Source organism: Zonotrichia albicollis, chromosome Z (assembly GCF_047830755.1).
Source record: "Zonotrichia albicollis isolate bZonAlb1 chromosome Z, bZonAlb1.hap1, whole genome shotgun sequence".
Taxonomy (NCBI): domain Eukaryota; kingdom Metazoa; phylum Chordata; class Aves; order Passeriformes; family Passerellidae; genus Zonotrichia; species Zonotrichia albicollis.
In genome coordinates this window covers 16,880,571-16,907,336 of record NC_133860.1, presented here as the reverse complement: position 1 = coordinate 16,907,336, position 26,766 = coordinate 16,880,571, and the positions used below count along the sequence as shown (strand labels likewise).

Below are 26,766 nucleotides of genomic sequence, written 5' to 3'. Positions count from 1 at the left end.
ACTGAAGATTTTGTCTAGAATACACTGTCAAATTGACAGTGAATCTTAAGAGCTAAAAGTAATTACTTTTTTATGTGATTTCTGGCAAGTCACCTTCTGTAGGAAAAAAACCTAAGCTTAAATTTAGTCATTTAACCTGTGTCATGAAATACTGTGTATTTCATTGATGTAACTGCATCATTGTCTTATATTCATGCAAAAGGGAATGTGTTGAAACTGCCATCTAGTAAGTGTTCTTGCAGTTTTTTAAATAAGGTTTGACAGTAGACTATACCTCACTGAGTACAGCACCTATGGACTTTCAGTCTGAGAGAAACATTCGGGTAGTTTTTGCAGAAGTACTAAGATCTTAGAGAAATTTATTACCTTATTACCATATTTTTAAGTCTGAACACACAAACCATTACTTTTATCCTGTACGTGCCTTGTTAATGTGGTATAGGCAGCTTGTCCTGGCCATGGCACTCCCAGCCCAGAGAGCCAAATGTGTCCTGGGCTGCACCCAGAGCCCCGTGGGCAGCAGGGCAGGGAGGGGATTCTGCCCCTCTGCTCTGCTGAGACCCACCTGGAGCACTGCATCCAGCCCTGGGCTCCCAGCACAGGAACCACAGGGACCTGCTGGAGCCAGCCCAGAGGAGCCACCAAGGTGATCAGAGGGATGGAACAGCTCTCCTACAAGGAAAGGCTGAGGGAATTAGGATTGTTCAGCCTGGAGAAGAGAAGGCTCCAGGGAGACCTTATGAAACCTTCCAGTTCCTATAGGGGCTACAAGAGAACTGGAGAGGGACTTTAGATGAGAGCATGAAGTGACAAGACAAGGGAAAATGGGCAGCTTTGGATCAGGTATTGGGGAAAATTTCTTCACTGTGAGGGTGATGGGATTTGGTGAAAACTATGTCTAATGCAACAGAGCGTTTGTGGAGAACTAGTTTCTATGGCCAGGGTAAAAGAAGTTGGGAGAGGGGTTTAAATTGGGCAATGAACAGGATGAGGTGCTGCTCCTGTAGCTCTGCTGCATGGAGGCAGCACAGCTACAGGAATAAAACACATGTATGCCTGTGCATTTGAGGCGTAGGTACAAGAGATCCAGCAGAGACAGTAGTGTGTAAATGTGCTGGAATCGAACACTGGAAGTGTTTCGAGAGACTCTGGGAGGTGGGCGGTTACACAGAAACTTGTGGAACTGAAGCTGTTCTGGAAAGGATGGGGGAGGAGGGAATTTTGTGTATCTGGTTTCTCACTAGTAGAACTGTTCTAGGTCTTGTGCTTTAAGCTTTGTCTCATGCAGGAAAAGTAATATATTCTGGTTTTAATTGCTTATATCAGCTTGTGAAAGCTTTCCAATATTTGTTGACTGGCTTTGATAGAAATAAAAGCAATGGACACTTAGGTGGCATTTGAAAAAACCTACAAAAGTCCTAGTCATCGGCGTTTAATGACTTTGTGGTATTGAACTTGGCCTCCCTGTTTATGTATTTTAGTGCCTTTTTTTAGTTGCAGCAAAAGCTGTTTAAAACATTTTTCAGGTAGTCTTACATTCCATAAATTTTTATAACCTACTTCTAAAACCCATTGGTATCTCTGGTTCTGATGGTAATGATTTTCAAATCCAGTGTCTTTAGGTTAAGCTTTATGTAGATCATCATCTCTGATTAAACTTTTTTATTCCTTTTCCATTTTGTCAGCAGATTTATTTACCTGGTTTGAGTGCCATGAACCTCCAGCTTACTTTTTCTAAAAGGCTATGGTGCTATAAAACTCTGCTGGGTGTTTGTAGGACTACTTCACTTCCTTATTTAGTTATAAGGTGTCAACTTTAATAGCGATTGAGATTTGCTGACTCCTTAGTATTGGTTGCTTTATACTGTTCATAACTGAAGGAATATTCAATGGATGACTGTTAATTATCATTGTGTATGTGTGAGCAAGCCAATTTTTGTTTTTCTTTTTTTTTGCAGATAACAGTATGGACTTCTGGGCAACTGATGTGAAATGGTTTTCATTACTGGAGAGCACAAACTGGCTAGAAATAATCAGGTTTGCTGTATCTTCAGCTTTCTGTGTTTCAAACTGTTGGTAATTGCATTTGTAGTGGGTTTTCTAGCTAGTTTCTTGAAACGGAATTCTTTACTGCCAGTAGGAAAAGAAATTAGGACAGGCTTATGGCCCCATTTATGGTCCCATTTATATATCTTATTTCTGCAACTTGAGACATGTTTTTAACAGTGCAGACTTGTGTTAAGTGTTCTACTTTAAAGGATATGAGAAGTAGGAGATCATTTCAATTACAATTCTTCCAGAGAGCCAGTTAAAAATACAGATCCAGTAATTTCCATCCTGCATTGTCACCTTCTTTCCAAACTCAAGGATCCTGTTTGTTTCTTGTGTGAAACTATTCTATGTCTCTGACTGGCCTTGCCACTCTTCTCTGTACTCTCTACTTCTGTAATGTCCTTTAGGATGAGATGTGGTGCAGTGTTCAAGATGTTAGTCCACCAAAGATTTATAAAAGAACTTTTCTCACTTTTGTCCCCATTTTGTGCTGATTGTTCCTTAAGTTCTCTTTTCTTCTTTCAGCAGTCCACAGTGAGTAAGTGTTGGAATGGCGTTGGCTAACTTGAGGCTTGTTGTAGTGGAATGTTGAGGAGTTTTGTTTTCAGTATTACTTTGTGCTAACTCGTTTGTCTGTCAGTTTATTCTGTAATCAGCTAATTACCATGGAGTGCTTCTGCTGTCAGCTCCAGTCCCTCTGGTCTTAATAACAATCCATAAATATTGATAATTATCAACTTGTTAATCCAGAATTTAAATATGTTTATTGAAAGGTTCTAGTGAAGATCATACATGTTGAGAAATTCATTGACATAATGAAGATCACAGGTAGTTTAAAGTAAAAGCCAGGCTGGGTTCCTATCCTTAGGTTGTTTTGAGACTGGTCATTTCCGTACTTGGATCTAGTTGGTTCCTGGATCAGCCTGTTCTTGGCTTTTGTAGTTAGTAGGAATACTTTGTCACATGCTCTAGATGATAGAACAAAGAAGAATATGACTATTCCAAACATAAGAAATAAACTGTCAGCTTCTATTAGTTACCTACGATATTGCAAGAATCCCAATTTGTGTGCTTTTGCTAAGAATAACTAACTTTATGAAAATTTAGATCTAGATGTTATATCTGGTTTTATGTGATCTGTAATTCCACTCAGTCTTCCTTGTGTAATAATGTTCTCTGTATTACTTTTGCCTGAGTGTTTACAAGAGCTGATTGCTCATCCTTCCCTCTCTCGCTTGAAAGCAGATTTTGGAAGAAATGTAGAATGTAGTATGTTAAAACATAAATGTGGTGATATTGGCTCTTTCCAGGCAAAAGATCTGGTTCTTAGGAATTGTAATACTTCAGTGTGTGATGGCTGCTGTTGATTCAGAATAAAGTAGTGTATCATAGCAACTGAAAATGCATGGTTAATGGCCAGATAAAATGTTCTTGAAGCTGAGCAGTTCTTAGTTTACACAAACTGAGCATGGGTTTTGTGTTTTAAGGAACTAGTGGAGTTTCAAGTATGGCATTCTAACCATGTCTAGGGGAAACTAATATAAGAAACTTCACTCAACTTTTCCTGTACCCAAACAGGAAGGTCTTGAAGAAAGCCATAGAAGTTGCTGAGTGTCTGGAAATACAGCATACAAATGTTCTCCTTATAGGTAAGAATTTAATGAGATAATCTATATATTGATTTGTTTAAATTAATTTTGAAGTAATTTAAGCTTCCTGTAGTTAAAGAAAGTAGCAAGCACAGTTCCAGGGTATGAATGAAAAAGCTGCTGATAAATTGGCAGGAGAGTCTTGCATAAAGAAGAGACAACATTCCTGTTTCCCAGTTTATTTTATTTAAGGTCTTTTAGGCCCTTTGCTGTACTTTAAGGGGCACGGGAACCATATCCACACAAAGGACCAGTAATATAAAAACTTTTAAAAATAACCTTTATATTTTCTAGATACATGTTGGATATTCTGCAGACTCTTTATTAAAAATACATGGAATAATATACTTACTGTAAACATGTTGAGCAGTTTATTTTCCTAGACTGAGTAATCACATGTAAAACCAAATCTCAAGTTAACCATTAAGTGACTCCTGGATTGGCAATTTAGTTGAGTTTTTCACACATATTGCCATTTGAGAAACCTAACACAGGCAAGAGGTTTTCTGGAGGCACCTTCTGGAAAGGTGAAGAGTGTATGTTGCATGAGGAGGCAGTTTCACACCTTGTGAAAAGAGGCGTGGAGGGTAGGAAGGGTAAGGACAAATGGCTGGGCTGAGGGGCAGTGTGTGCTTGTGGGAGACTGAAGGGCACAGGCAAGTTACAGTAGGAAGGGTTGGGGCTTGCAGGTTTTATTGTCAAAGTATTTTCCCAGGATAAGCAAGTAAGTAACCTTAAATTTGGAATCATGGATTAACTTCTCTCTGACTTGCAAAAATGTCTGTGCTGCTCTGATCCTGAAATACAATTTTGTTTATGTGAACATGGCAATGCTTTGCTTTCTCACATAATGTTTGAGGAATGGCTTAGTGTAGAATGTGGTTTCTGTTCTCCTTTGTAGAAGAGAGTGCTACTGATCTGTGCTGTGTAATCTCGAGTCTGGTTCAAGTGATGATGGATTCATACAGCAGAACAAAGTCAGGGTTTCAGAGCCTTATTCAGAAGGAGTGGGTGATTGGAGGACATAGCTTCTTGGATCGCTGTAACCACTTACGCAAAAGTGAGAAAGAGGAGGTATATTTTTTTAAATTGCTTTCCTTACTTATTATTTATAAGCTTACTCAGCATGAAGAGGGATTTATCTGTTAGTCCAGAAGTTCCAGTTACTCTGAGGATCTTCTGTTTTGTTTTGTGGGTTGATGTTTGTACAGTGTCACTGTTTTTGCTGTTTAGAGGTCAGCAATGGCTTTATTATTAAAGAGAACAAATGAAAAATTTCCCAGTCTTGGAGTCTTTCAAAAGTCATGTATCCTGTGCCCTTGGAAACTGTGTTAAATGGTAGTAGCATCCATAGAAATAACTCAAGCCTATTCCTGTCACATCTGGAGGTCAACTTTTTACTGTCTTGCTTTGGGACTAGATTAGATTGCTATTCAAATGGAAGTAATAGGTGTCAACTGACTAATTCTGATCAAGAATTGATATAAACTAGTTTTGCTTTGCCACCTTTAGAAGACTGCATAGTGGCAACCTTTAAATTCAGAGTAGAAGGTGCTCATCTCTTCTGTCAATAATTGGCCGAGGATAGCTCAGATAATGCTTCTTCAAATTTCAGCCAAATGTACATGCAGCAGTTCTGTAGTTCATCGGGCTTCTTGCCTTAAGATTTGTATTTGGAGACACTCAATTCTATAAAATACATAGTTTGCGTGGTGGGACAATTTTAACTTTTTCTGAAACTGATGAAATATTTTGTTTACTTAGGCTCCTGTTTTTCTGCTCCTGCTAAATTGTGTTTGGCAGCTGGTACAACAGTATCCTCCAGCATTTGAGTTCACTGAAACTTACTTAACTGTCTTGTCAGACAGCCTCTATGTGCCTATTTTTAGCACTTTCTTCTTCAACTCTCAACATCAAAGAGACACTAATAAGGTAAGGGTTTGGTATTTTGTGGATGCAGTGTGTTGGAGAATGAGTTTGACCAGCAAACAAAGAACACTCAAAAAAAGCTAATTCCCAACAGCACCATTTTCCTTACTTATTGAACTGCCTTGAGGGGTGAACAATGCAATTTTGGCAATAGGGAGGCAAGCTCAGGACTTAGGAGTTTATGATGACAGAAGGAATGCATTACCTGTAATATGTAGCTGTAGTTTCATGTTTAGTGCCCTTCAGTGAAATTGGAGCTCCTTAACCTACAAGGAATATGCAGCTCTCTGGCAGAATAAGTTATCTATGAAATTCTTGTATAGTGTGTTCTGTTGTATTCCAAAATGAACATCTCCTGAATGTTGATTTATATTTGGTTCATGCTCTTCTCTAGCCTAAGAAGCTGGGAGCAATGGGAGTATCCTCTGCAAGGCTGCACAGAGACTAAAGGAAAAAGTGAAGATTACTGTCTTTCATACAAATAAATTGTTGATCGCAAAATCTAGACCAGTAGCACTGCGTGACTGCAGTTCCAACTTTTGCTGTTTGGAATTGTAATGTGCTGCCTGTGTTTGAGGAATCCAACTCTTTCTGTCTCTTGTCCAAGTTTCAAAATGTCTTTTTTTTTTCTGAGAATATTTAACTTTATTTTCATCTGTGAAAGTCTGATTGCACTGTTGTTGTTCAGTTATTGAACACATAGAAAGCGAAAGTGTTGTTGCAACTCTGTGGCCTTTTTTCTAAAAAGCCAGTTTCTTTATTTCACCTTGACTTAGTCAGAATTCCCTTCTGGCAGTATTAAATGTGACCTGTTTGTTTTGGCAGAGTGGGGAAAGCATCAAGACACAAAGTGGTCCTTTCAGATTCCTTACTGTGTGGGACTGGTCTGTGCAGTTTGACCCCAAGGCCCTGGCTTTCCTGAACAACCCTCTTTATGCAGAGAAACCAAAACCAGATAGAAGTCAACGGAAGACTTCACGGTTCAAAGTAAGATACGTGCTGCTAAACTGTGTTTTCAGTTCTAGAAATATTTTGCACATCTTATTTCCAATGTTCTCTCCGTGAAAGTATTGGCGCAGACTTTTTTAAATTGACAAAATACACGTATACCTCAGACCCACCTGGATTTAAGAACCCAGTTTGCATGCACCAGAATTGTAAATAACTCTTTTATAGTTCATAGCCATGAAGTTAGGGATTCTTTTCCTTCATACTTCTATGCAAGTCTGTTGGTAAGCTATGAGATTTAATATTCAGGTGAGTTGCAATGATGTGTTTGAAGGGAGTTAATTTAGTTGTTCCATGGAGTACCTGACTGAAATACATAGGTTTGTGATTGCCTCCCTAATTTTAACTGGAGCGTGTGTTTGCACTTGGAGAGGGAGGGGGATCAACAACAGCAAAAAAACTGACTGGAGTATGGAGGATTATGGGTGGACCACCTCATTACTGGCACGTAGCTCAAACTCAGGGAAAAATTCTTGGAGTAGCCTCTTTGAATTGCAATTAATTGGTAAATTCTGTCCTGTATAAAGCATTCTCATGTGAGACACTGCCAGTATGATCTACAGTGTTTATCTGAGATGCAGTGAGGGACCACTGGATAAAAACCAATAAATAAAGTGCTCTCTGATTTTTAACTGGCTTAAACTAAACATGGACACTGGCAATACTTAAATGTAAGCAAAGGGTTTGGCTTTTTCAAAGACAATTGCTTTATTGGTGTTACTTTTGGTTAGCAGGGAAGGAAGGTGGCGACACTCAGTATGCTCTGTAAAGTATTTGATGTATTGAAAAATAACAACTTAAACAAAGCCACTGCTTCTCTATATAGGTCAAGTGACTATTGCTTGCAAGAGGTTCCTGAATACAACTTTGTTTTTCTCTTAAAACTGCTTTCTGAAGTCCCATTGCATTAATATTTATCTGAGTATTTTGCCTTTTTTCCCTCTCAAAGCATCAACGGCAACTTTCTTTGCCACTGACACAGGCAAAGCCTTCCACGAAGAGAGGATTTTTCAGGGAGGAAACAGATCTTTTTTTTAAAAACATTCTGGGTAAAAGAATTGGCAAGTTCATAAATTCTTCAGATGAGCCCCCTAACAGCTTCAGGGAGTTTTATGATAGCTGGCATAGCAAACCTGTCGACTACCACGGTCTTCTGCTGCCGCGCATCGACGGCCCCGAAATCAAAGTCTGGGCACAGCGTTACCTGCGATGGATTCCTGAGGCCCAGCTCCATGGCGGTGGAACAATAGCTACAGCTGCCAGGATTTTGGACTTGATGGAGGAAGTGCAAAGCCTGCAGGTAAAAATGGATGAAGAACACAGTCAGGCTGTTTCTGGAGACGTACATTCTGCTCCCTTGCTGAGGAATTCTGCCCGTTTGTCATCCTTGTTTCCATTTGCTTTACTGCAGAGACAGTCTGTCAAACCAGCTTTACCCACTAGCACCTGGAAAGACTTGGAAGATGAAGATGACTTGGTCAAGAGGGATGATGAATTTGTTGACCTAAGTGGGGATATGTTATAACATGTATATAGATTACAGTGTGGATTGTATGTGGCTAAGCACTGAGTTTTAAATGTTGTGCTGTATCTTCATATAAGGAACTTGAGCATCTGCAAACTGTTTAATGGGTTTGTGGGGTTAAAAATCCTTGATTGAAAAGAACTAGTTGCTGTAATTAACTGAGCATGTTTTGAACTTCCATTTCACTCTAACAATATTTATTGCAGAACCATATTTTTAGCATAGGTGTAATTCAAATGGGAGTGTTGGCTGTAGTAACAACATGGCCACGCTGTTAAAAAAAAAAAAAAGAAAACCAGCAGAAGAATACTTTCTGCTGTAAAGGTAGAATGATAAATGCATATGGCAACAAGCATGCTATCTTAACATCTCTTTCCCCATACTGGGAGTGGAGTACTGTGATTTGCAAATTCCCCCCACATGTAAACAGTGAAAGATGCAACTAACTGTGCACTCACAAGTCAGCTTTTGACAGCTGAGGAATATTCTTGTGGTCACCAGGGCTTTTCTGTCTGCTGTTGGATCAACAGAAGTCATGTGCTTGCCCCTTCCCCTTTGTCAGTGTTGGTCTTTGTGGTGTCGTGGTCACAGGTTGGCTGCTCTGAGCCTGTGCATGCACTTAGCTCAAGGGTCAGATGCAAGAGCTTAATGACACATTTCAAGTCTTAATGTATGGCTGCTGTGCTACATGCCCTTGCTGCCTTGGAATTTTATGTTTGCTCTTAATTTTAACGAATGAGATTTCAATTTGCCATGAGTATGTTTTCTCCTTTTAAGTAGAGGGAGACTTTCATTGGAACTTTTCCCCCACTGATGCCCGTTGCCTTTAAGGCTTTCTGTAGCTTGCACTGAGACTCTCCACATAGCAGGGAAGACACTTTTCCTGTAGTCCTGCAGTGAAGCAGGATTTGCAGTCTGTTACCACTTGTCATGAGTTGGTACAGCTTATGAATGTGGTGTTTATAGAACACTCGTGTCCTGTTGCTGGATGTAATAACAGTACCTCAGTGAAAGAAGCCATAAAGAAATGCCTGTTGACTTGGATCTACTGTGTGTATGTTTATACAAATTTTTACTGCAAATAATTATCCTTTGTAAAGCTGAATATTATTTGACTGTCAGATCTGTTTTTAACCCTTAAATTCTGTAATACCCCAAGAATGGATTGAAGTCGTAAAATCAGTTACGCTGAGAGGTTACACATTGAATATTTTCTCTGTTCTCATAACAATTTAGAAATCCATGCTGGAAAACTTGGCTGGTGGATAAACTGTTGCTTAAATTTGATCAGCTCAGTGAAACTTGGGGATATTAAACTTTTGTTACTGACTTATCACTTCATACTGAGTTGTTTTAATGTATAGCAACAATTCATCAGCAGCCCTCTGAAAACAAATTCTCATAACTGGGAAAGAGGGGAGAGCTTGATGCAGCTATGCCAAACTGAAGCTTTCCAGCTCTTAATTGCCTTAAAGTCTTAGTGCGAGGACAATACTTGAGTTCGTAGTGTTTTATTTAAAAATACAGTAGTACTATGCTTTCTTCTGTGATATTTACAGCTAGCACTTGCTAAATGGGCTGTACAGCACATTTTCTTCAGACTTAGTTGTAATTCATGTGACTCATGTATGCAATAACACTTTGCATGTTGAATGAGCAGTGTATTATTACAGTGAAGAAATACTTGTCCTTCTAAGGTCATTTGGGTTCAAGGGTGGAGTTTTTTAAACACTGCTATAAAAAAATGATATTAAAATGATTTTCTATACTTTTTATCAAACTATTGTAATGTTTCAGTTACGAAGATTACATACTTGTATTAAAGAACAGATGTTGGACATCTTATCTGTACATAAGTTATCAGAAATATATATAGGAGAGACGTATATATCTGGAATTGAACATGGAAACACTTCTAATGTAGAGTAAATACCATTGTTGCTGGTTTTCTGCACTGAAGGATTGGAAATATACTTCATATTTTTACTCCGGGCTTTTGTTTATACCTCCAAGTTTTAACACTGAATGCAAGCTAGCAGTTTTTCAGGTTTCTATCTTCTTTTTCCTTCTTTTGATTAAATATTGTTACTTTTATCCAGGCTATTTGAAGAATGTCAATAAAATATACTTTGAACTATTCATTGTGAGAGAAGAATGTATGTTTAAGGTCCACATTTCAAGTGATGCACTAAATCACAGCAGACTTCACAATCTGCAATGGCAAGGCTTTTCTGGTTATATCCTGATTTTTACAGACTGTTATGGGGAAGCTGTCCAGTTTTGATCTGGCTGTACTTCTGATGCCCCCAGTGCAGGAGAGAGGACAGTTCAGTGCAATGAAGCAGGATGGCTGTGGGAAGTTAAAGGTGATCTAGAAATTGGCTGCTGAGTGTGTGTATTGGGGGAGTTATTAAAGAGTGTTTGTTTCTTAGCAAGATAATTGCTTAGTGTTATTGTCTTAGCAATATACTTCCCCCACATCCAGGGTGAAATTTGTTCTTGCATTGTTACACTAAGCCACTTGGAGTTGCCACAGGGGAGTATTTCTCAGACCAGATCTGTGTTTGATGGGGACTAAGGTGGCCACAGTAACCTCTGGAGTACAGCTTGTACTTGTGATTTTAAAATTCCATTTTTTCAAGACACTAGAAATTGCTAGCCCCTGGTCAAAGGCAGCACTAGTGCAAATCACACATTAAAACCCCATGAACATTACAGGCCTGTGCCAGCTTTGTTCTTGAAGCCCCACACAGCAATAGCTGCGGGTCATGTTGTACCACAAGGTGTGCCTCTGCCTCACCCACAGCTGCTGAGGACCAGCAATTGTACTTTGACCGCTTGCCTTTGATTTAGGGCTGCATTCACTATTGAAAAGGCTCAGCTATTGAAGTGCAGCATAAAGGAATGCAAACATGTACTTCATTAAGGTGTTTACAGCCAGCCTGCCCTCCTGGTTTTTTGCTCCAGCTGAAGCTTTTTCCACTTGTGCCTGAAGTGCAGAAGCATAACTTATTCCAGAGGCAGGTGAATACCTTCTGATGATGATTTCTTACAACGGATTAGTTTTGTCACAGCAGAGGTCACCTTCATTCTAAACTACCTGGAGACCTCATGCAGTATTTACAGCTGGATGCTCCTTCACAAAGAGCTAGGTTTTGCATAAATCTCTAAGAATTGTGTGAAGGACTTCATTTTCTGGGATAGGAAGGAGATTTGAGTAGTGAGCTTAGCTGCGTCTGAAAAAAGCATTTTGTGTACAGCACTACACATGCTCTTCCAGAGTAAATTGGAGAGGGTGAGGAGTGGAAGGGGCAAAACCCTTCTTAGGATCTTGCTTCCTTTTTCTTGATTTGTAATAAAGTCAACGTGACAAATGCTTTTTGCCAGCATTTGCAGGATGACAGAACTTGGTGGGATAATAGAGTTAACTTGGAGAGGAGTGGACACAGAAGATAAGGAGAGCTGATACTTGAGCTGGAGAGGCAGTTACACGAGGAGGGCACCATCATGTTGAGTACAAAGGCAATGGGTTCTTCAGCCTGTGTTAGCAGGGCATGGCTAGACATTTACACACAGTTCTGAGCCCCAGAGGGCTCCCTCTGCCTGGGTGGTCACAGCTTTAAAAGTGCTGTGGAGGTTGAGAAGATGTAATAGAGGACTGATACTATCTTGGCAAGTGTTTGGATGGGCAGTGGATGCTCAGTGCTGCCCTGGCTTGGCTGCTGTGGAGCCCTGTAGAACAGTAAATGCTGGTGTTCGATCGCAGCACGTTTCTCTGCTTTCAGCAAGCATTTGTTTTCCCTGGTTTTCATGTAGCCACTTGAAAACCAAGTTTTCAAGGCACTTACCTTAATGTTATCCCTTGATGCTTAAAGCAGGTGAATAAGACATGCCTAGGAAATGCACTTGTAAATTTTTCTCATGAAAAATTTTGCAGACCTAGCAAGACTGATTTCCTGTGGTCTTGACTTAATGGCCAGACCACTCAATTTTTTTCCTTTCTTCTGACATTTCCTGCCTTTGCCCATGCCAGAACATCTTTGGTCTCCATCCATCTCCTCCCTGTTCCTAAGTCATGTACTTTTCCAGCAGTTTATAGGTTTGTCACCACTACTGACTTGCTGGACAATTCAAAAGCTGTGACTCAGGTTCTGGGGAGCCAGGTAACGCTCATGACGTGACATGGCCTGGTCACATAGCCTCCAGATTGCCTGTTGGAATCTACCAACTTATGAAATAATTTTTTGTCAAATGCCATCAAAATTATTTGCTGGTTTTCAAAGCAGGTGATGGACGGAACATTGATTAGATGGCCAGTGTCGTTAGTAAGGAAATCAGAGTAGGAGAATGCAACAGAAACCTCTGTACCTGCAGTTCAGGCTTGATCCAAATCTGAAGTTCTCAGGCTGAAAGTAATGCTTCTCTCAAATAGGAAAATCTGCTCATTTACAGTCAAGTCAGGTATCCCACTTTTCTCTTAAAGTAAATTTTTTTAAATCTTGCATTTTGTCTGTTTCTGGGTCCTCAAAATTTTCATTATACTGTAGAAGCCAAAATTCAGTTTATTTCCTGGAAACCAGCTGATAGTTCTACAAGTTCTGAAACTTACAAACCTTATTGCTATTTGAAGAAAATTTCCAGTTAAAACTGCTAACGCTACTAGAAATAATGTACAGAGTGTAAACCTTCAAGTCTTCTTAAGACTTTTAAAAGTCAGAACTCTGTGGGCTCACTTTGCAATCAGTGGGACTAATTTCCTTTTGTTTTAGAGACATTAATTGAAAGTATGTTTATGCATGAATGTGATGACAGAGATGCTAATTTCATGTAGAGGGTGTAAGTGCCCTTGCTTTATGTTTTGGTGATGCAAGAATATATTTCTGCTGTCACTCTGACCCCAATTCATAAATCAAAACAGAATGTTCCTCACCACCCTCTTTGAGTTCACTGTACACATGAACCCAGTTAGTTTCCTACAAGCCACTTCCTCTGTTTTCCAGTTTCCCATCCCAGAGTTTCCACTGTGGATTCACCATTAGAAAATATTTCTTCCTTTTCTGATGGTTGTTCATTTAACTTTGGAAAATACTGGTTTTATACCCACCAGCTGCACTTAGTTTTTCCTTTTGCAGGAGGTGGTGGGAATATTTGAATGCCAGATGAGAAGTGCTATAGATGACTCAAGCAGTTCTCAAAGTACAAGGTCTCGCTGCCAATACAGAGCATGGTTGTTTGGGAATTTGTATTTTTATTTTATTGTTATTGTTATTATTTTATTATTGTTATTATTTAGAGTGAGTCCTGCACAATCCTCCTGCACAGCACTTTTTCACAAACAAAAACTGCATCAAAGAAAAAGCAGGGTGAAAATCCCAAAATGTGTTTTCTAGTGCAGCATATCTGCTGTAAATTCAGGGCTTTGTTGTGATGGTGCCTGCACAAGTGACAGCAGAACAATGGTCTGTTCTCCCAGCAGGTTTGGGATTGGGCTACACCCGATCTGCAGCAAATGCAAGGAGCTGCCAGAGGGAGTCCTCCTAATCACTGCCCAGCAGTGCCCTCACGCTGCTGCTTGCCAGCAGATTTTATGGAAATCAGTGTTTTGCTTTTGTGGATTAGCTTTTCATCAGATCAGCTTGTTGATCCAAATCGCCCCGTGGGGATGCAGGGAGAAACAAGAGGAGCAGAGTGTTTGAGGATGCCCCTCTGGCTTGGCAGCCCCCAGTCAGAGCAGATGAGGTGAGAGGTGGGACTACAGGTGCTGGAAAAGTCACTCTCCAGCTGCTGTGCTGCTGGAAAAGAGATAAATCCTGGGAATTATCCCTCTAATGTGCAGCAAGCTGAAATGCTGTAAACAGCACGCATGGCCAACTCCAACTATGTTACACTTCTGAGGGAAAACAAAAAGACAGGGAAGAAAGAAGTACAATCCAAACCAGCTGTGTTTTGAGGTTTCCTGTTGAAGCCTTACAGGATGATTTAAAGTACAGCTGCATTGGATCTGACCTCTAAGTAAGGTGAGCAAACCCAGTGGACTCAGCTTATGGCCATCAAACATGTTCTGATGCTCTTCAGGCCTGCAGTTCCTTGGGCTGTGCTTTGGTTGGGCTGGCAGAGTCTTAAATACCATTTTGCTGCCTGGGCTGCGAGCAAGCAGTGATTGAGGGCAGCTGCTGAAAAGCAAATATAGTGTTCTGACTTGTAATCTAAAAACAGCCATTGCTCAGAAGGTGGTTTTGGATTCCTGGTGCGTTCCTGCTGTTCTCTTCAAAGCTACAGCCACACATAGGTGAGCTGACTGGTTACTCCCCCACACTCCTTTAGCATATTTCACTTATTTACTTCTCATTTGTATTTAGGTTTAATGCAGGTGATCTGCTCTGTCTATAATCTGCCCATTATCTCTCTCAGGTGTAGGATTTAGTACTTTCTCTAATTTTCCATGAAAATTTATCTGCGTAATGTTGTTCTGAAAGCAATGGTCCTTTTTATGATTCAAATTGCAGCTGAATAGCTGTCTGGGAGAAATGATGATGAAAAGGGCAAGTTAGGGAAAAGAAATACAGTAATAGTAAAACCATTACTCAGTGACTTGGAATTAAGTAGAGGCTGCATGAATATAGCAAATATCCGGAGTTCTGCAGGCAATAATGAATGCAAGAAACAGCTGAAATACAATTACCAGGGGTCCAGAATGATTTAGGCAGCAGGAAATGACTGAACATAAACTTTTAAAATAATCTTTGGGTCTTATTAAAGTAGTAATAGCCCTTCTTGTGCTGGTTGCTGACATTAATATTCTGTCTAGGTTGATGGACATCCTTCTCCTCCTTGGAGGTTTTCCCTCTCAGATATTAATATACAGCTTGCTGCCTTCCAGCTCCAGCCTCAGAAGGAAAATGTCTCCCCATCTCCAACACATGGAGGAGGGAAAAGTTGACTGACATCTTTGCATTTGTTAAGGGAGCATTGTAAATGGCTGTTCCCTGCCAAGAAATTTCTTTTGAAAAGTTACATTTAGTCAGTAAAATAACACCTGAGCTTGCCAAACTAGAGTTGAAAAAAGATAAATGTAATCATAAGACTGAAAAGGAATTCTTTATACACCTGAACTGAAGAAAGGAAAGAAGAATTAACTCTTTCCATGGACAGGTGGGGGAAAAGACACAGTGGGCTGGCTGTGCCCCTGCAGGGCCAGGGGGGAGCAGAGATTGCCCTGCAGCCCCTGGAGGAGCCACAGCAGAGCAGCTGGGTGTGCCTGAAGGAGGCTGGGAGCCCATGGGAAGCCCGTGCTGGAGCCGGCTCCTGGCAGGAGCTGTGCCCTGTGCAGAGAGCAGCCCCTCACTGGAGCAGGCTCCTGGCAGGAGCTGTGACCCCAGTGTGGGCCCACAATGGAGCAGCCTGTTCCTGAGGGACTGTACCCTGTGGAGAGACCCGTGCTGGAACATTCCATGAAGAATGTACCGGCAGTCTCTGGGAAGGACTCACCTTGGAGAAGTCCATGGAGGGCTGTCTCACTGGAAGGAATGCCACACTGGAGCAGTGGAAGAGTCTAAGGAGTCCTCCCAGTGATAAAGGAGCAGCAGGGACAAAATGTGATGAACTGATTTCATCCTCAATTCCCTGTCCCCTTGTGTCATGGGGGGAGTGGAGTCAGGGAAACCATGAATGGAGCTGAGCCTCCATTTCTAAGGAGGGGGGCATGCCCTCCTTAGAAAGGATAAGGACTTTTTAAGATTCATTCTTACTTCTTGTTCATCAACTCTGATTTAACTGGCAGTAAGTTAAATTAACATCTGCAGGTATTCACCCATTTACCATCACCCATGGTGGTAACTGGTGAGCGACCTCTCCCTGTCCTTATCCCAGCCCATGAACCTTTAATTTTATGTTCTACCCCTGCCCTGTTGAGGAGTGAGAGAGTGACCTTGGCAGGCACCTGGTGTCCAGCCAAGGCCAACCCACCACAAACACTTAAACACAACTGCATCTCTTAACAGCATCTCTTCAACTGTGTGAGCTTTTTGAGAACCTTTATAGCAGGATTTTCAGTCCCTTTAGATATGGCCGAGTATGGAGATTTTTGAAGGTGTTGTGAATGAGTCAGAGATTTTTGAGTTTTTTAGATGAGGTGATTTAATTTTTTTATCTTTTACATAGACAGGAAGGGTAAGTTTGGCCCACATTCTTACTGTATGGTTCAGAAGGTCAAAAGACCCTTAGTTGTAAGACGTTTTAAGGATTTATTGACCAATAAAATGCTGTTAAAAAGGATATTTATGTTTTTGACCCAATGCTTCAATATTTCGTCTTACAGACTCATGTTACAGTGTAAGCTTTCTTAGTCAATCATGTATAATACACAAACCTACAGTACTGCATTCTAAACTTCTTGTTTACCTTTGTAACTACTTTTATTTTTTCTATATCCTAAACTCCAAAATTCTAAACCTTCTTCTCTTTAATTCAACATGTCTCTGCTTCAAACCATAAATCCACATTCTTGCTTCTAGTACCTAAGTTTGGAATCCTTTTCCAAGGTCTCAAATCAAATCCTGTGTTTAATTCTAAGCTTTAGTTTACAGGCTCAGAGTTCTGAGAATTCCCTGCATTTTGGATTCCAACAGCTGAGTTTAAGAGGTGTTGACCACGAATTTCATGTGTCTCTACTATTTGTTCAATTTGTTTAACTGTTGGTCTGCCAGTAGGGGCTGCCACGCTTGCAGGATGAGCTTGCTCAGTGAGAATCACCCACTGATTCAGATCTCCCACGCTTCCTGAAGGTCTCCCTGGGCCAATCCTCTCCGATGACTGTGGCAGGCTAAGCAGTCTGCCTCATATGGGGCAGGCAGTAGCTGTGCCACCACTCAATGGCCACTTTGGTGGGCCAGTTCCATCAGGTTTTTGAGATGTATCTGATGGCAGTGAGGAGCTTGAGGAGAAGGACTGCTCTGTAGAGGAGAAGCCTTGCAAAATGGTGCTTGGCTCAGGTGCTGGCTCGAAGAGCTGTGTTAAAGAAGCTGTACCCAGCTGTTTGATTTATCCTGTGCTCAAAGCAGCAGGGCTTCTTACATTTTTGTAAATAAACCAAACTGCATCAAAGAAGCATTATTCCTAACTGAAGTAACCTATTGGACACTGAGTTGGCCAACTGCCCAGTCTTCCTGCAGAAGGGAAACTGGCAGATGAAGGAGAATTAAGAATCTTGATTTTTTAAAACTTTTGTCAGCTGTGCTAAAGAGTCATAGTAAAATTCTACTTTGAAATAGTTTTGTCTGAAAATGTATTTTCAAATTTCTGTGCAACATCATTTTTCCAAAACAAACATGCCAAAGGAAAGTGGTAAAAATGTAATCTTCTTCCCTAAACAGTCTTGGTCCTTCATATTCTATGCTATATTTCCTCATGTCAATGGCAAAATGAAGTCCCTGCTACAGTCTGCTTCAAGCACAGCTTCAGAAAAATCATTTACTGAAGTTTTACTTCCAATACAATTGTATAGCTAAGAGCAACATGGCCTTGCAAAGCATCAGAAATAGTCATAAAACAGGATGTCAGAAACACTTAGCACTTTGTATTAACCTTGTGTTAATAACGATGAACAAACACATATCCAAACGTGACATTCATATCTGAGGCCAAATTATAATCTTGGGGTCATGCAGATGTAGGTAATGCTTAGGTTTTGGCTGCAGGATGCTTATGACTGATAAACAAAACAGGCCAAGCTGGTTCTCCAGTTCCAGGCTGAGTTTGCCCAGAGGGAAACAGAATACATTTGATTTAAAGAAGGGGGAAACTCCAAATTTTGGGTTTGGGATTGTTTGGTTTTGGGGTTTTTTTGCAGAGCTGTGTTTCAGAGTGGGACCATGCTTCCAGGATAAGGAGTGTTTTCTTTGCTTTGGCATAATGTCTGGTCCTGCTCCCTTGCTCTGAGCAGTGGGAGATCACCTTGCTGGGTTTCAGCCACAGGTGTGTTTTGACCTTTAAGGCCAGTAAAAGCTTGTGTCTTCTGCTCATGTATTTATTCTGCTTCTGCATTTGTGACTTGGGTTGCGGTTTTCTAAAATTTCCTCTCTGAAGGGCTTAACTGTGTAGTAAACAGATGTTAATTAAAACCATTGTTTTATCCCTTAGCTAAGAGAATTAAGCTGGGTACCTAAGTAAATATTAGGGAAAGCATTTAGTGAGAAAAGGCCATACATACCAAAGTAGGACACCTTGATGCAGATGGCTGACTCATCAGTGTGACATAGTCTGTGTTAAATATGGAAAGCTCAGATGTCATTTGTTGTACCTCAGCAAGAGCAGAAAGGTATATATATATATAAATTTTTTCTTCCAAAGATGCTTTGTAAACCAGGCAGAGATCTTGATTTTCACCTGTCTATGCAGGTGAAAACACTGATACACTGTGCAGCTCTTCTCATTTCTCTGCTGCAGCCAAGGGTCTCCCTCACGGATGCATTCCTGTTATTTGGAGGTTCCTGCACCACACCAGGGCCACCTTTTTAGGCTGCTGGATGTATTTTTATTACCAGTTATCAGCTGAGTTTCTCCACTAAGATTTTGTTTCCAACTTCCATCTTAATTTGCAACCAGCGATAATTTAGCTGCAATCCTTTTCCATCTCTCCTCCCTGGGGAAGCCCTGAAGGGCTAATTTGAGCCCTGAAGGTCTAATCCTGGCTTCACTGATGTAGCTTATTGCTGTGAGCATCCCACTGCCCCAGGAGCTGTGGGAGGCAGATTTCTGGGAGGCTGTGTGCTGTGTAACCAGCCCTGAAGCTGCACAGGAAAGTGATCTGAGGGTCACCTGCCACATGCTGCTGCTACTCTAAGCCTGAGGCTCTGAGGCCCACATACCATTGTTCTGGCTTGGAGTTTTAATGTAAGTGGATTCAAGAGCAAAGGAAAGCTTCTTCTGGCCAGATCAAGGTAACATTTGCAAGAACTTAGGGCCTTCAGAAAAAAATAAATATAATGATCCAGAAGTAAATGGCCCTCCGTGTGACACCAGTGCACCAAACTGAACAAGTGATGCAAGCACTTTTCCACACTTCCTTTCCTTTTCCTCCCAGATACAAAAAAGAGTTTTGGGGAACTGCTCTCTTGCCAAATTTTTCAAGACAGTTTTTGTCAGGCTCATTGCTGCTGCATGTCTGGGCATGCAGGAAAATGCACCAAGCTGCCAGCTCACTCTGCAGCCAGCGAGGCTTCTGGATGGAGAGTCCTCCTTCCCCGTACCAGCATCCCTAGAAAAAGAGTCCTGTAACCTTTCCAGCTTTGTTGTGTATTTCTGGTGTTGTTTTAGCTCTCTTTGCCTTCAACAATGAAGTTTCCAGTTCCCTATCTTCTTTCTCAATCTAGTTTTCAGGGAGAGAAGAAGAAATACACTAACAGGCAGAAACATGAGCATTCTATGGAGGTACAAGGCTGATGGTAAAACCATATTTTTTTCTGAGTTTTCTGACTACTAGTCAGGTTTCTGCTCTGTTTGAATTCACTGTGATAGCTACAAATGCTAATTTTAAAAAACAGGAGACATTCTAGAATCGCCTCACCCTGTGTCTCATAGTTAAATATTGTACCTCTCAATCCTGAGATGAGCTCAGTTGGTTAGAGCATGGTGCTAATAATGCCAAGGTTGTGGGTTTAATCTCCATGTGGGCCATTCACTTGATGGTCCTTGTGGGAACCTTCCAACACAGAATATCCTGTGATAATGTGATCTTTACTTAGTTCTGTAAATGTAGCCTTATGTTTAGTGCTATATTAGTACATAGCAGGAGTCCTTACACATTTGTAGCTCATTAATAAACTCTTAAATGCAATCAGGACTTATGAAAATGTACTTATTCCACTGGACAGCAATAAATTTTTAATAACTGTCTAACCTTAGAAACAATGCTAAAATGCTCATCAATCTCTATTATGTAGTTAATGTCCTAAACAGCCTTGTTCCAACCATTCAAATTATCAGGCCAATTTTAATTAGGAATGTGGTCTGCAGTGTAGATTCACTTAAAAAATTCTTTGCAGATCCCCTATGAATATTTCTGTTTGAATAGCAGCTCTTTTGCAGCAGATTTATATATTTGCATAGATGGTTAAGTGCTTGCCAGTGAAATTGCTCTAAAAGCCATCCCATACAATGATATAGCAATAAAACCATTTTACAGTACACAAGATAGATATGATGCAGCGCAGAATTAACCCCCCCAAAATATCAATCCATATTCGACTTTTTTTAATCCTTTGGGGATCAGTTCACAGGATAATACTCTGAAGCTCTCTACCTTGCAGTCAGCAGAGGCACCTGGATTACAGGTCAGCACAGGAAGGTGACAGTGCTGTGGGGTGCTCCGATGCTGAGCCTCACTTCTGAACTTTCCCAGCTAAGGGCAAGTACATCCCCTCCAGAAAACATCTGGAATTTTCTCCCATTCTCACAATCAACCATGTGAGGCAGCTCACAGCAAGAGGGTGAGACAGAGTGCTCCCTAGGACTTGACTTGGATTTTATTCTCCCGTTTTCAAAGCTAACTTCAGCAAACTAATTAGACACACTTCCAGAGCTGCTGGTGTACTTAATCTACAAATGTTTATCAGTGTTTTCTGCTCCCTGGGTAGAAGGTACTACAGAAGGTACTGACATCTGTGCCAGACTTAAAAACCTTCTGGCATTCCCTGTGATCACAACCTCCTGTCTGCCATCAGGAGTACAAACCACCCCACACAAGCAGGGTGTGCTACCTCTGCCAGGAGCAGCACACAGAGTGCAATGCACTTGGCTGATTTCTCAGGAGAAAGGTAACTTGGAAATGCAGCCTTATCTCCCTTGCAACAATTTTTATAGAGGCTCAGAGATGGCTGCAACCAAATGCTTCTAGATTTTTCCTCTATTTCCCAGCTGCTCACGCACCTTTTCTGAGTTAATGTGACTAGTAGTTCCTGGAATCTGTACTGTTCTCCCTCACTGACCCCATGGCTCTGTTTGTCTCATATTTAGAGTTCTAAAATTACCACTCATTGTTTGACTCTCTCTGCATGGGTCTTTGGTCATAACCAGAGGGTATAAACCTACCAAGAGTACTCGACATTTATTCTACACACACACAAGTACTCTCTATTTAGACAACATGAATGCTGCTCTAATCACTATTTATCTTGTAAATTACAACTCCGTGGAAACATTTTCTTTGCGCCATCTGGCTTGATGTATTTTTTAATCAGTTGATGAGTATTTTTCTATGTTGCAAGGAGCAGATAGTAAAGCATTTGTTGCATTGGGATGTGAAGTAAAGATTTTTTGAAGCTGAACTTGTAAAAAATTCACTGCATTAAACATTTTAAATTTTGCCGAAATACCAAAGACAGTTTTGGTGAAGGTTTCATAGGACTCATTTTGCACAATGAACATCTGTCAAGAAAACTGCACATTTTTCCTAGGAATGCTGGTTGAACAGGACCCCTGTGTAGAAATGAAAAGACTTCTCAATTACAAACAGCACTTTGACTAATAATTTTGTCATTATGATTTCACTACTGTAATTGTAATAGTAAAATAACCAGTACAGATCCTTGCTTCCAAAGAATTTCACTCAGATACAAGAAGGAAGATGCTATTACAATACAAATATTTCAGGAACTAGCAATCATTTCAACTCTCCTGGAGATAAGAAAATTAGAGTATCTGGAAATATTCAAAATTAAAGAATGCTTTTTAAACGAGCAAATGCACACAGCACGTTCCCATTTCTGCCTTGGTCTTCCTAAAATGCTAGTCATTCTTTTTCTAAAAATCCACAAGTTATTGTAATTGCAGATAAAAACCTAAAAGCAGCATGTGCTGATTTTTAACTCAAAGTTCTTTGAAGATAAATTTTATTACTAAGTGGCTGTATCTGATTTTATATGAGATCAGTGTTCAATACTGGCATTTATGCTGCTGAAAGTAGTAATTACATACACAAATTTCTGAGAAGCCTAGAACATTGTCCTTGAATCATCCTAAGAGAGAAGCATAAAAAATGGGTATTGGAAAAGTTACATCGGCAAATTTTGACTTTATAAATTAACAATTTAAACAACTTCCAGGCAGTTGGGCATTTAAAGTGAAATTAGAGTTTATTGTACAGCTAGAAACTGTAAGTAAGTGCTTTTTTACTTAGAATAATTTGCTGTTAGTGTTGGAAAACCCATTCCTAAAACCAAGAAGAAAAGCCCAGGTGGTCCACCCTGGCTACTGAAGGATTTATTTAGTAATGAAAACAACAGCAAAAGTAAAACAGGTGCAGCTGAAACTGAAAGAGACATATTACATGATCACACTGTTCCAGACACAACTTCTATGGTCAGCTGACCATTGACTCTGGTTTCTTCCCACATACAGTATCACATACAAGCCTGCTCTCTTGTCTTGTCTCTTATCTCTGATCTTCTCCTTCTTTCATCACTCTGTACCTTTCAGCATCTTGATTCTTCTTGGCAGTGAAAATCCTGTTCTTGGAGATCACACGGATAACATTGGGTACAACAAATCTCTGACAACAGTTTGTTTCCAATTATTTGCTGGCACTAACATCTAGTCTAGCACTCAAGAAGCATGTCTGTAATCAGCATGATATTGAAGACTTTTTGGCCTTAAGGAATTCCTATCACATTTGGTCCTGGTCCTTGGGTTTCCATACTTGTACTCCAGCGCAGTGCTCCTTCAGCAATGATCCTGTGCCTATGAATGAGACTATCCTGTCAATAGATCCCTGAAACCATAGAGGGGAACATGGCCTTTTTCTTGGCTGTTGTTTTTAAGTCAGATCCTCACATGGATTCAGGCCATGGCTCCACCTGACACTTGCTTTTACTGGCCTAAGTGGGAGTGTCAAACTTTCACAGGGAGGGAGTGGAAGATACAGACAGGAATGTAAACAAGCTTGACTGGTGAAACTGCTGGATAGTAGAGCCATAACAGAGTCAGCAGCCTTCTTCTGGAAAACAACTCCTGTTTTCTTGCTGTCAGCTTCAAAACATGCACATCCTATTAATCTAACAGTTCTTCAGGAGAAAATCTGCCCATCTCTGTCTTGTGATAGTACTGTGGCAGGAGCAGTAAGATTCACCCTTTGCATCTGAAGCTCCAGAGCTGACACATCTGTTAAGCTGAGGTGTCTGCCATTTCTCACTTCAACCAGCTGTGTGTCATGCTCCTGACATTCAAGTTGTGAAACATTTGCTTGTAGTTATGAGAATGTGAGCTCAGGTGTTAAATAAAGTTACTTTTTTGGGACCTGCTGTCCCAACACACACTTGGAATCAGTTTTCCACTCACTTTTCCTGCTGACATCACTAAGGTAATCCCTGCTCCCATGGAGAAGCAAATTGTGGCAACTGCAACTAGCACAGCAGAAAGTAAGACTCTCAGATTCATGCCTTTGCTCTTCTCCTTTTTATTTCAACCTCCCAGGTGGCTAGCAGCAATTAAAAATATCCTAGCTATTTCAGAAGACAACTGCATTCTGCCAGAGATGGGCTTAAGGATAAACTAGGATGCATTACAAGGTCAATTTACTGCAAGAGGAACAAAACTATTTATAGACCACAGCCTGTGCTTTTGTGCTATTGCTTCTTAACAGAGTGTTTTGAAGATTTTGGGCCTCAGCTCTCTGGATAACACTGACATTGGGATGGGGGACAAAGAGGAGTCTGTACCCAACAAGGTGCCCAGTGGCAACCCAAACAATCAACAGCCAACCACAGTGTTGAAGTCTGCAGCCTTCTGAACTCCTGATAAAGCCATGCAGGACTCAGAAATATTTTTCAAATACTGCTTGGCACTGTAAAATAAATCATAATTATGAAGGTTGTGACAAAGGATCTCCTAGCTATCCAGAGTGCTCCTCTCTGGCACTCCAGCTCTCTACTGTGTAGAAAGGATCAACACCAACAAAATCATGTGCTGAAATATGTCTTGTTTGCTATCCTTTTCATTCAGATTTTGGCTTTGTATATCAATGTTGTGATGGTGTAAAAAAAAAAATTAACTGTCTCAAAATTCAAGTATTTGTGTTCTTGATTTGATTTACACTTAACTTCTTAGTTTATGCCCATCAGGTAGTGAGTCAGAACTGAAATCAATAAAGAAATACATTTGTTTGAAATGACACTATTCAATTTCTGCAAACACCTGCGTTTCTAGGTGAAAAAACTGACTGTTAAGTATAAGGAACTTCACTGGCCACCTCAACATAATAAAAACTAAATTGATCAACCAAAAATTATTAACCCATTAGTGATCTTAATTTGTTAGCTTTTGTAACAAAATACAGAAAAGAGGGCAAATCAATAATACGATTAGCGACTTTTTAAGAACTATTAGACCAACTATTTTAAAAGACTGATTTTCACAAAACTGAAGTAATGATGAGTCCTTTGAGGTCCCCCAGGAAAGGATAAAAAAAGACAAAAAAAAAAAAAGAAAAAATTATGAGCTGAAAATGGACATTCCATTAGTTAACCTTTAAAATGCAATCAGGACAAAATGAAAATGTACTTAAATGCCACAGTAATCTAGTGGGAAAGTGAAAATAAGTGTAACAGCCCAAACAGTGCATTCTATTGATAAAAATGGAGATGATAAAATTGCTTTAAGATAGGAGTTAGAGAAGATGTAAGTCGTGCTTGAATGTGAATTGAATGTAGGCACAAGGTAAATTATACCAATGATATTACTAAAGTGAAATGTAAGAATTGTTAACATTCCTGTCAGAAAATGTTTAACAAATAGCTTTACATTCTGGGAGAATAGGTAAATATTATCAGGCTTGACAAAGATTTAATTCTTTCCAGTAACAGTATGTGAAATAAAAGTTAAACAGCAGCACTACAGCTGAGTAATTTGTATCAGTAAGACAGGATAGCTTGCATACAGGTTTTTGAAATATCTTTTTGGAACCTCTTTTTGATCTCTAAATATGGCTCTCAATAAACCTAATTTTTCCAAAGAACAGGAAAGAAGTTAATACAGTGACTATGTTAAAAGAAGGCAAAGGGAATGACCCAGGTTAATTACATGCCTGTCATCTGGAGTGTAATCCTCAGGAAAATATCCAAGTTGCTCAGAGAGGACTAAATGAATAAATGTTTGAGTTTAATTACAACTCAGAAATGACATTTCCAGGAAACACATCTTGTAGTGCTATTGTTGTATCTCTTCTTTGAGCAAATGTTAATTTGATAAAAGTAACAGTGACGCTATATCCTTCAGCTTTGGTTTGGCATTTGAGTTGGTACAGCAGGACATTTTAATTAACAAAAAACCTAGAAAGATAAAACAAAAATCAGAATGTTGCACAGTAAGTGGACTATGAATAATCAGCAGTCCTCAAAAACCAGAAGAGGAACAATCAGCAAACATTTGTGTGAGTGATCCAGATCCTCTGGGGATCAGGATTGTCCCATCTGCTGTTCCTTCTTATGCTGCACCAAATTGTCGTCAAGTCACAATAGGAAGGGATGCAAGAACTGGGGGTGTGGAGAATAATGAAAGCTAAAGTCACTTTCAGAGTGACTCAGAGCTCTTGGTAAACAGGGTCCAGTAAGAAAAAAAATCAAAAAACCCCAACAAATTAAAATACCAAACAGACAACTCATTAAAACCAACACTCTATTTATTCATGTATTTTATTTATACATTAAATACCTATTTTACATATCTTTATGTTTATGTATCTCATAAATACAATATTGGTTAAATGCAATATTCTAACTGAGAACTAAAAAGTGTAAGCCATCCTTGCCAACAGCATGACCACATTTCTTCTGCAATAAATTACACTGCCTGAAAACTCACATGGGATTTGTCCTTGATAGGAATTTTTTTACTTTTTGATGTGCCACATGCGAAAGGGCTCAAGGTTTGAAAAGGTGCTCATCAACAGCAGAATTGAGGGACTCCATCTCCAAAATTTGAAGTGAAAACTGTTGAAAGCTCACCTGAGTTCACCTGACAGGTACATATATATAGATTGAATCATGGAATCATGGCATTTGGGTTGGAAGAGATCATCTCGTTCCAACCTCTGCCATGGACAGGGACACAGAATCACAGAATCAACCAGGCTGGGAAAGACCTCTGAGATCTTTGAGTCCAGCCTGTGACAGAACACCAGTGCTCTGTGTCAACCAGATCATGGCACTGAGTGCCACATCCAGTCTTTCCTCAGACACCTCCAGGGATGGTGACTCCCCCACCTCCTGGGCAGTCCAGTCCAATGTGTAATCACCCCTTCTGTGAAGAAATGCTTCCTAATGTTCAGCCTAAATCTTCTGTGGCACAGCTTGAGGCTGTATCCTCTTGTCCTGTCAAGAGGCCAAACCCCACCGGGCTACACCCTCCTTTCAGGGAGATTGCCAAGAGTGGCAAGGCTCCCCTTGAACCTCCTTTTCTCCAGACACCCCCAGCTCCCTCAGCTGCTCCCCATCAGCCTTGTGCTCCAGACCCTTCCCCAGCTCCTTTATCCTTCTCTAAACTCCTCAGTGTTTTGTGAGGGTCTCAGGCCCACGGGACACTCCCAAGTGTGGCCTCACCAGTGCCGAACCCACG

The 26,766-nt window shown here is 40.4% G+C and overlaps 1 protein-coding gene across 1 annotated transcript in view; it reads left to right on the top strand.

Annotated features, from left to right (window-relative positions):
- Positions 1–10,302, top strand: part of MTMR12 (myotubularin related protein 12) — a 33,223-nt gene extending 22,921 nt beyond the window's left edge. The window contains exons 11-16 of the mRNA XM_005488781.4: positions 1,959–2,037; positions 3,631–3,701; positions 4,603–4,775; positions 5,466–5,633; positions 6,456–6,617; positions 7,588–10,302. Coding sequence (XP_005488838.2) covers positions 1,959–2,037; positions 3,631–3,701; positions 4,603–4,775; positions 5,466–5,633; positions 6,456–6,617; positions 7,588–8,163 — 1,229 coding nt within the window. The 3' untranslated portion in view covers positions 8,164–10,302. The remainder of the gene's footprint in view (positions 1–1,958; positions 2,038–3,630; positions 3,702–4,602; positions 4,776–5,465; positions 5,634–6,455; positions 6,618–7,587) is intronic.
- The last annotated feature ends 16,464 nt before the right edge of the window (positions 10,303–26,766 follow it).